The following is an 11,157-nucleotide window of genomic DNA, read 5'->3' on the forward strand; positions in this document are numbered from 1 at the left end:
TGTGCTTCTTACACCACATGTAAATGCTAAAGGATTGTACACAAAAGACATATATTCTAAATGTTAGTCCTCGTTACATGATTAAATTGTGCCAATTCAATTCACCTTTCAGCCGGCAAAAAACAGCAACACAATTAATCCATGTATTAAACAGTCAGTGTAGAAAAATATGTATCTTTACTGAATTAAAACTGCATTTGTGATTTAAAATAAGTAAAATACTGCTTCATATTCACTCAGTCTATTGCAATATTTTGTATTTTCCCTGTATGCTTAAAACAAATTAAATTGGACCATTTGAGAAAATCATATCATTATTCATTTTAACCAACTAAAGGTTTTCCCTAAGAGAGAAATTACTTTTTAAGCACAGACATGCTGGGCAGTTGAAACAAAAATCAACAGAATAAAAGTAGTCTGCTAGTGTGGCTTGTTGTGTTAAAAAGTAACACCCACAGCTTGTATTAACTGCCTGACTATTAAGGACATTGTGCAACAAACTACTGATAATGTTGTGGTTCTATCTCAGCGTAACATTAACCGAAAGATTTTAAGTGAAATATGCTGCAAAAAGGTATGAAAAGTATTATATAATACAATACTCTGAAGCTGCTTCTTCTGAAATAAAAATAGTGAAACACATTGCATTGTAATTCTCTAACTTTACATTGTGAACAAATATGGGCTTTCATTCTTTTTTTTTAGCTTTGCTGTTTAGAATTTTAATTAGTGTCAAGATAATGTATATTGTTTTAAATCAAACATGCCCCCCCCCCCCCCCTGTGATTTTTATTAAATTACAGCTTGCGTTCAATTTGTTTAAGATTTTACAGTCTCTTGCTTAATTGTTATCCCTTAAGCTTCAGTTAAGTTTCCTTTTCAAAGGCTTAATTTCAGCTTCACAAAAAAAAAAAAAGTTCTGAAAATATGAGTCTGTACTGCTATTGCCAAGAAACCCTATTGCTTACTCAGGATTTATTAAAAGCCCCAGTGATCCCTGTGCAGATATCAACATAAACTAGCCCCTTACTGATGCAAGATTTTTTTAATGGCCAGAGAAGAATTCTTCTTTATCAGTTTAAAGTTTTGCATTAGTTCCTTACTTTTCTTGTATAAGAAAGTGTTCTCAGAAGGTACATATCTTTGGAGCACAGCATCACCAAAATATAAACAAATAGGTGAAGTTTAGGCAACAAAACTGTTTTTAGAAAACAATGGGGCCTGTGTTTTCTAGACCATGTCTGATCTAAGTAAGGCTGTCCTAAAACATGTAGACTTGCTCTGTTGCATATCTCTTTCCATTGTGTTAAAAATGATGATTTAAAAGCTTAATACAGTCAAGGGGAGTCAAGGAGACCACAGCAAGGGCCATTCTACTCCAGGTATTTGTTCCAGTCATACCCTCAATTACTTAGATGAACCAATTAAACTTGTATCCAGGTCCTACAGTGTTCATTATTCAAGCGGTAACATATAAAACCTGGTGTAGCATGACCCTTGAGGAACAGAGTTATCATTAAATAATAAATAAATGCATAAATAAATAAATAAATAAATGACAAATACAAAGAAATGTGTTTTTTTTCCCAAAAGATCACTGCTACTTTAAGTTTAGCACCTGTATTATAGGCATAAAAGAAACTGGATAACTTTAATTGATCATCAAGGAAACAACTTGTATGGCTAATTTAACTCAAATCCATTTACAGAATTTGCCATGAGGCCATATGAGACTGCATTTGTTAAATGTTATATATATGGAAAAAGTAAAAACAATTGTTGGTATTTGTCAAACACTGTTTTAACTGGTAACAAAAAAAATGATATTCTCATCACAGCATGGGCATAATCAATGTTTAAAATAACACTGACAAATGCAGAAAACTTTTGTCTTCTTGACAAACAGACTGATCCTACAAAATACTGATTATAAATATGCTGAACAAATCATAACTAATGTACTGTACCACTGCCCTTGCCAACCTAAAAAAACTCAGCAAAACCTCCCTCACAAAAAATAGATTTACAGCACACCTTATCCCCGACATTGTCAAGTCAAAGAAAGTGCTTGTGCCTTTAGAGCTTTCTAAAACGTTTTTTTTTTTTTTTTTAAACTGTGGAAGAAAAAAAAAACACTAGAGTCCAATTTCTTTTGAACAGCTGTATTATCCAACTTAAGTTGCTCTGCTAATTTGGCTCCCATAAGGACTAACTTGGAAGGTAAAAAAAATACTAGAAAAGATCAATTTGCTAGGAAAGATCAAATGAGAAAACTGTGGGGACAACATGGGGGTCAGAGAGTGAAGAACTGTTCACTCATTAAGTCTGGCCCTCATGAGACGTCACACGGTATCTGTCCACAGGCTTATTTAACCGCCTAACCATCCTCTCTTTTTTAATTCTTCTGGGCCCTAGTGGTTCATATCCTGCTGCTGACAAGTTAGCAAGGGACTGCGGCTGCAACATGAAAGTGCTCCCCCTCCCCCGCCCTTGTCTAAATCTGGGCTGATTTCTAAAAAGACGACACAGCATTAACTTGTGACATGGCAAGATGAAATGCGAGGTCTGGGCCAGTCTAGAAGCTGAGCAGATAAAAGCAATCAAATGACACTCCTGGAATGCAAACTGGCATTCTTGACTGCAGCACTTGCACAACCATGAAACATACCTGACAGGAACCGAGATTAGGACAAAATATTACGTAAAACACTGAACTCATAAACTCTGACTAGAACAGTCAAACTGAGGAACGCAGGCTTTAACGGAGTGAGCTGTGATCTTTTTTCTTCCTTTTTTTCTGAACGCATCATAGCTTAACTCTATTACGCCTTAAAGACACACTTTCTAATTCTGAAGAGCAGTAGAAAGAACAGAATGTACTCAAGCCATGCGTTCAATTAACACAGTATATGTTTGATTAAAGAAACACAATTTTTAATAGAGGCAATCCAGTTTGTTACATATTTAACACAAACTGTGTTGTATTTACTTGATTATGTAACAATGTTGATTTAAAAAATACTGGAAGAAAATGAATTACAGTGGCTCTCAAAAGTATCTCAAAAGTATTCACCCCCCCCCCCCCCACACACACACACACACATTTTATTGTGTTACAACATGGAATCAAAATGGATTTAATTTGGAGTTTTTGCCACTGATCAACACAAAAAAGTCCATAATGTCAAAGTGAAAAATAAAATCCACAAATTGTTCTAAATTAATTACAAATAGAAAATAGAAAATAATTGATTGCATAAGTATTCATCCCCTTTGCTATGACACACCTAAATAAGCTCTGGTGCAACCAATTGTCTTTAAAAGTCACATAATTAGTTGAATGGAGTCCACCTGTGTGCAATTAAGGTATTTCACATGATTTCAGGTTAAACACACCTGTCTCTGGGAGGTCCCACAGTTGGTTAGTACATTTCCTAACAAAAACTACATCATGAAGATGAAGGAACATTCAAAGCAAATCCAGAATAAGGTTCTTCAAAAGCACCAATCAGGGGTAGGATATAAGAACATTTCCAAGGCACTGAATATCCCCCGGAGCACAGTAAAGTCTATTATTAAGAAATGGAGAGAATATGGCACAACTGTGAATCTGTCTAGAACAGGCCGTCCTCAAGAACTGAGTATCTGGGCAAGAAGGGCACTAGTCAGGGAGGCCATCAAAAGGCCTATGGCAACTCTAAAGGAGTTACAGTCTTCCATGGCTGAGCTGGAAGACACTGTGCATACGGCAACAATAGCCCGGGTGCTTCACAAAACTGGCCTTTATGGGAGAGTGGCAAAAAGAAAGCCATTGTTGAAAAAAACTCACATCATCTCACTAGAGTTTGCCAGAAGGCATGTGGGTGACTCTGAGACCAAGTGGAAGAAGATTCTATGGTCTTATGATACCAAAATAGAGCTTTTTGGCCTCAACGCTAAGCACTATGTTTGGCGCAAGCCTAACACCGCACATCATCCTGAGAACACCATCCCTACTGTGAAGTATGGTGGTGGCAGCATCATGCTATGGGGATGCAGGGCCTGGAAAGCTGAAGATAGAGGGCAAAATGGATGCAGCAAAGTACAGAGAAATCCTGGAGGAAAACCTGAAGTCTGCAAGAGTCCTGGGACTTGGGAGAAGATTCATCTTCCAGCAGGACAATGACCCCAAACATACAGCCAAAGCCAATGTCTTGGAGTGGCCCAGTCAAAGCCCGGACCTCAATCCAATTGAGAATATGTGGAAATAGTTGAAAATTGCTGTTCACCAAAGGTCCCCATCCAACTTGACAGAGCTTGAGCAATTTTGCAAAGAAGAATGGGCAAAAAGTGCAGTGTCCAGATGTGCAAAGCTGGTAGAGACTTATCCAAATAGACTCATGGCTGTAATTGCTGCCAAAGGTGCCTCTACCAAATATTGACTCAAAGGGGTGAATACTTATGCAATCAATTATTTTCTGTTTTGTATTTGTAATTAATTTAGAACAATTTGTAGATTTTATTTTTCACTTTGACATTATGGACTTTTTTTGTGTTGATCAGTGGCAAAAACTCCTAATTAAATCCATTTTGATTCCATGTTGTAACACAATAAAATGTGGAAAAGTCCAAGGGGGGTGAATACTTTTGAGAGCCACTGTAGTTCCTCATGAAAAGTCTTAAAGTCTGACGCCCTTTTTACCATTATAATTAGAGCTTTAAGACAACATGCATCTTCTTTCACGAGTACTGAAGATAGTGGAGTTTAAAAAACAATCAATCTTTCCAGCATCCAAAGTAGCCTGTGACACTTTGCAAGCAACAACATTAAGGATTGTATTGTTGCTAAAGAAATATATTATACTTTCACACATTCTTAATATAATTTCATATTCACAAATGAAAATAAAGAAAACAAGCAGCACTTTTTGTAACCATTTCAAAACCATTTCATAACATCATGTGATATGAACTATTCTTTGCTGATTTAGAATGAATGAACTGCCTATTAACAAAAACATTTTAACACAGTGGCTGAGAACAAAATGTCTTGCTTTTAACAACACCGTTTTCCATTTTATGTCTGTCATAATCCCATTGTAATTAAAGGTAACCTTTAAAAAACAATATATGTGAATATGAACCATTCTTGTCATTCCTTTGAAAACATATCTATAAAAACATAATATGTATGACTTTTTATAGTTACTGTTTTAGTCCCCTCATTTCTAACATACTAATACTTTTGCCAAATGTCAAATAGAATGGCAACAAATTAATTTGCCTTTAAAACATAATAAAGCATCTTTCATCTTACTTATAAGGCTTCACAGATTTTCCTAGTTACAACCACTTTAGTTTAAGGTTTCTGTCATAATAGATGTTTAAACACTGTGGTCTTAAGGTAAATTGTGTAAAACATCAAATGTTTGGAACACTTTTTATCTAGGACAGACATAGCCCTCCCCAGAAAAAAACAAGTAGCATTGGAATAAACATTAGTCAAGCAGGTAACCAGGTTGTCAAACCATTACAAGAGTCAATGGGGTGTCCCAAATTAACTGCTGTCTAAGGACATAATTCCTCAATGTAAAATGCCATTGCAAGAGGGAATTGTGTGCCATATTGCTTTTCAAACTACAGCATTCCTGAAGTTACCTGAATTTGACAGTTCAACACTCAAACAAGACAGTGAAATGCTAAGGAAAACATATTCCTGTTTCATGATTAACACTATTAATATCAGCTGTTTTATAGCACACTTTAACGAAAATGAAAAACTAGCTATTACATGCATATCAGCTGAAAGCGGTAAAGGGAAAACAATTGCAAAAAGGGACATACAATGTGTGCTTCAAATGTACATTCAACAGTAGTCACACATGTAAGCTCTGCAAAACTGTAACACATCATAAAAAATAAGTCAAATGTGTGAGACCACTTGTCCAGCATTGCACAAGTCTATCAATACAAAGGTGGTTATAATGTAAATAAGGGAAAGATGCAGCAATGAAACAGACATAGTTGATTATTTAAATTTAACATATTCATGTGAATGTATATGGACTCCCAGTTTCTTGTAAATAATATTAAACTTTTAAATGCTATAATAATAATAATAATAATAATAATAATAATAATAATAATAATAATAATAATAATACTTTCTTTCTAATCTTGAATCATTAGCACTGTTTAAATTATTGCCACACTTTTAAATAAATCATAACCAAATAAGTCATAGCCATAAAGTGTTCTGGTATTTCCTTTGCTTTACCTCACTCTATAGGACAGACAGTAACATAACACGCCATGCTAGCCTTTAGAAACTTTTCAGAAAGTTTGACACAGGATTTTTGGAAGGAAACTCATCGAAATGGCTATAGGGACTAGAGATAATACATACAGATTAAATATTTACCATTTCTGTATTTTGTCTCTGGATCAACACTGGTCCTCTGGAGTGTGCCTCCTTAAAAGTCAGTTTCGCCCTCAGGTGGGTAACTTTTTCACTTTCAGTCTTTTAGCAAACTAGTAAATCAAACAGTTTATCACCGTTAGGATTTTTACAGTGATAAAATACCTCGTATTTTAATTTATTGTTGTCTTTCCAAACCTGAAGCAGAAACTGCACATTCATGAGTGATAAGACAGGCAAAAGTGTTTGCTGTTACGCACTCTCAGCAACCCAGTAAGAAATTATCATTGCAAACCTTGGCGTTTTCCTGTTCAAAAAAACAAGATCGTCTCTCTCAGTCGCTCCTCTGTCCCTCTTCGGTCCGTTCTAAGTGCTTGCTCTGCTGAAGCGGCAATCAAGCACTGCTGACTGGAAATCTGAAGAATCCAATGTTTTCTAGAAGTTTGTGTCATTCGGAATAACTCGTAATATTACGTTTTCATCTCTTGTCGCGCAGTGCTTCCTTCAGTGTGTAATCTGAGTATTTTTTTAGGCTGGATTTTAGCCGTCACGGTGTTGGTGTGCAGGGTAAAGAGTCACATCTGTGTGTGACACTGAGCCAACTAAGCTAAACCCTGCCCCGCATACATACACAGCCCACACTACTTATCGTATTAGTACTTAAAAACGCTTTGCTCACTTTCAGTACAGAGAATGCGGGTGATACTATTTTACAATACCTACACTACAGTACATACTGTAAATGCCGATGCATTTCATTTTTCGTGTGGGGGAGGTGTGCAGCAATGTATTAACCTTTTTCAGAATGTGTTTAAAAAGAGGATGTGATTAGCACATGGCAAATACAGTGGTATTGTTAACATTTCTGATTAATAAAGTTGTTTCAAATGACCCATTAACTTTCGAATGGATCGCTAATAATTAAAAAAAAAGTCAATTTGTTTTAAATCTAAAGTTGTTAATTGCTAAAATTACACACACACATACATATATATATATATATATATATATATATATATATATATATATATATATTGCCCCCACTCGGGTTCGTTGCCCCTTTAAAAATTGACCCAGACACAGAAATTGGGGGTTCAGCGCTTCCGCGCACTTTTAATAATACAAACAGAAATACAAAAACAAAAACAAACACCTAGCTCCTTCGGAGCGCTAACTAAGACTCAGGAACACCCTGACTATAAAGTGGGATGGCTAAGCCGTTACCCCACAACACAAAACACAGGATTTTTACCCTTGCCGGCTGCTTGGAAACAGAGCACACCTTCCTGCCTCCTTCTATACAGCAGCCTAGAACAGACTGGCTGCTTCATTTAAATACCCTGCACCTGGTTCTAATTTAACAATAATTACCAGGTGCAGGGGATAATTAATAATTAACACAACTGTGCATTCTGCACATGTTTTCTTCCATGCAGGGAGGATTAACCCCCTCCCTGCTGTGTTACAATATATATATATATATATATATATATATATATATATATATATATATATATATATATATATATATATAGTTTTTTATTTAGTGTGTTAGCTACCTGTAGATTTACCTGCGTTTTTGATACCGGTAAAAGTTAAACTTGACTGGCAGTTGGGCCGCAGAATTACATATGTGCAGGTGACTTTTCCTTATGTAGGTATTTTTTTCTACCTTGTAAAAATTGTGCACTGCTTAGTACTGTAGTAAATGCGAGGTAATGCCTAATATTTTGAAAAACTAATAGTCATACCGTATAAATTGTATTATTTTATTTACTGTACCAGTATTTCTTGACAAGGCCCGCCCATCGTTTAAAAGTTGCTATTCCATTTACTGCAGGTACTTTACACGTTTACATAAAAAACTGTAAACATGGCAACCTTACTCCTTACATGAAATACTTAACTATGTAACTATTTAAAAACAGAAGATCCATTATTATTATTATTATTATTTATTTCTTAGCAGACGCCCTTATCCAGGGCAACTTACAATTGTTACAAGATTATTTTTACATACATTTACATTATTTTTTTATACATTATTTTTACATACAATTACCCATTTACACAGTTGGGTTTTTACTGGAGCAATGTAGGTAAAGTACCTTGCTCAAGGGTACAGCAGCAGTGTCCCCCACCTGGGATTGAACCCACGACCCTCCGGTCAAGAGTCCAGAGCCCTAACCACAACTCCACACTGCTGCCCCATTAATGTTTAGTAGTTAGTGCACGGCTATGATATAGAGTGGGCTACACATTAACCCAGCTGTTTCTAAAGCAGGGGTGTCAAACTAGTTTCGTTTGGAAGGCCTGATCCGATACCCTGGAACCTGGCGATGGCCAAGTGACAGTTATAAAAATACTGTAATGATCCGTGCCCTTGATGATGAAGCAGAAGAAGGAGAACGTTGCCAGGTACAATTAATAAGCACTTTATTAATCGGAATAACACGGTCCCTCTTTGGGCCAAGACCACACCACAAAAACAATAAAAAGAAACTAACTCCTTCTCCGCTCATCACTCGAACCTTCAACTCTCCTCTTTCTCTCTCCTGCTTATACCCCCCTCCCCCCACCACTGCTCCCGATCCATCCCTCACTCCTCTCCCCATTCTAGGTGGCGTGGTGGCACCCTCACAATACATGTAACACATACATAGGACAACACAGACGAGACAAACATATGGGACAAAATACAAGTCCAGCTGACACAGAACGGTGCCCGGGTCGCTACAATACTAAGACGAACCCAAAACCTCAAAATTATTGTATTTAACATAGATGATCATCCATAGCATATTTACATTCTCATAAATAACACATATTGATTATTTTATTCACTGTAATCTCTTGGAACATGTGTGCAAACATGCCTCCAGCAAGTTCCTTCACATCAGTAACATAAATTGTCGAGTTATTGTGATTGCTGTCAATCGCCGACCACGTGGGTGAGACGGCAGTGCTTCAGCTTTTAGTTCTGATTTGTAAGTTCTGTAGTGACAAGTGTCATCATGTCTTTATCCGTGAAGAGAAAGGTTGACCAAGAGGGCTGTGTGTTTCAAGAGAAATGGGGAATTTCATATTTCTTTGTGGACATGAATGGAAAACCAGCGTGCTTAATTTGTAAGCAACATTTGTCTGTTGTGAAATAATACAACATTAAAAGACACTATGAAGCAAACCATGGCAAGAAATATGATAAATATACAGGAAAGTTACTTGATGATAAATAATCTGAATTAGCAGTCATTGAAAAAGCAGCAATTGATGTTTACTAATGTTTGTAGCATAAGTGATGCTGCTGTTAAGGCAAGCTATGTGATTGCTCACAAAATAGCTGTCTTTTCAAAACCATTTTCTGATGGAGTTTTTGAAGAAATGCTGCTAAAAGCTGCTGAAATAGTGTGTCCTGAGAAGCGGGAAGCTTTCTCTGTCATGAATATCAACAAATCAAAATGTCATTCTCAACTAACTTAACTCGAAGACACACACCTTAACTCGATACTCAAGCTATCCTCAGCCCAGTTGTTTGCTCCAGATGTTGATGCGCTGGTTCAAGCAAAGGTCCCAGGTATCAGGAAGCAGCAGTAGCAGTCACTAATGTTCTTTGTCTTTATCTTTTGGTGAGTGCTAAATAAAAAATTGATCCGTATCTATTTATATTTTGCAATTTTTTTTAGTGTTGGGACAAACATGGAATTTTCATGTTTGGATATTCGTTCAAAATTTAGATATGTGTTCGGATATTCGTTTTCAAAATGTTATCAAAGCCATTATATGTAACACTGTATTAAAGTTGAAAAATATCCCAGAAGTAAGAAAGGCCTTACGTTACCCTCGTGAATTAACTACAAAACAAAGAAATCAATACAGTAGTTAAATCTTGTGTGTATTTCCAGTAAAAACAAAGTAGACAACACATTTTTTTTTTAAATAATCCCTGTCCTTGTTGTGTCTTCGCAATAAACAAAGTGGCCAGTGGCCATAGACACGTTTTCATAAAGTAATAAGAATTAGTTTGTAACTTAAATAAACACTTAAAATAAAATAACTGTGAAAAAGGGGTGTTGTACAATGAAACAAACAAAAAAAATGTACTCACTGTTTTATTTTTTATTTTTTGCATTCCACTTAACAAAAACCAGGATTGCATCATGAAAGAAAATTAAAACATTGATTACTATATTATTATTATGATTTGTTTATTTAGCAGACGCCTTTATCCAAGGCGACTTACAGAGACTAGGGTGTGTGAACTATGCATCAGCTGCAGAGTCACTTGCAACTACGTCTCACCCGAAAGACGGAGCACAAGGAGGTTAAGTGACTTGCTCAGGGTCACACAATGAGGCAGTGGCTGAGGTGGGATATATATATATATATATATATATATATATATATATATATATATATATATATATATATATATATATATATATATATTCTTACTGCCGCTACAGTATATTGTAAGAGCGGGTCCCGAGGCGGGCTTGAGACATGGGCGGCGCATTGACTGTTCATCACCAACCCGGAAGAGGCACGGATTGGGGATTGGGGGCGTGGTCAGCGCAATGGAGTGCATGGGAGAACCCAGCCTGTACTTTTCCATCTAGCGAGGTTACCCGCGGTCAGGCTGGGGCCCCGCCCCCTTCCTTCCAGAATGTTCCGATCCCCGGACTGAGGCTCCTGAGCTGAGGGATTTCCATCCAGCTGCCATTTGGGGAAATTCCAGCCAGTTGAGGTGTCCGTTCTGGATT

General features: G+C 36.6%; 1 protein-coding gene across 5 annotated transcripts in view; it reads right to left on the reverse strand.

Annotated features, from left to right (window-relative positions):
* LOC117409563 (zinc finger protein basonuclin-2-like) overlaps positions 1-7,103 on the reverse strand; it is a 349,521-nt gene extending 342,418 nt beyond the window's left edge. The window contains exon 1 of one of the 5 annotated variants that reach the window (XM_059002013.1): positions 6,693-7,103. Coding sequence is in view for 1 of the 5 variants with exons in the window: in XM_059001986.1 (XP_058857969.1) it covers positions 6,401-6,403 (3 nt within the window). In the remaining 4 variants the exon portion in view is untranslated. Of the gene's footprint in view, positions 1-6,400 lie in introns of all 5 variants that reach the window. The other 4 variants (XM_059002016.1, XM_059001981.1, XM_059001986.1 and 1 more) reach the window with 4 other exon arrangements.
* Positions 7,104-11,157: the final 4,054 nt, after the last annotated feature.

This window comes from Acipenser ruthenus, chromosome 2 (genome assembly GCF_902713425.1).
Source record: "Acipenser ruthenus chromosome 2, fAciRut3.2 maternal haplotype, whole genome shotgun sequence".
In the NCBI taxonomy this organism is placed as follows: Eukaryota; Metazoa; Chordata; class Actinopteri; order Acipenseriformes; family Acipenseridae; genus Acipenser; species Acipenser ruthenus.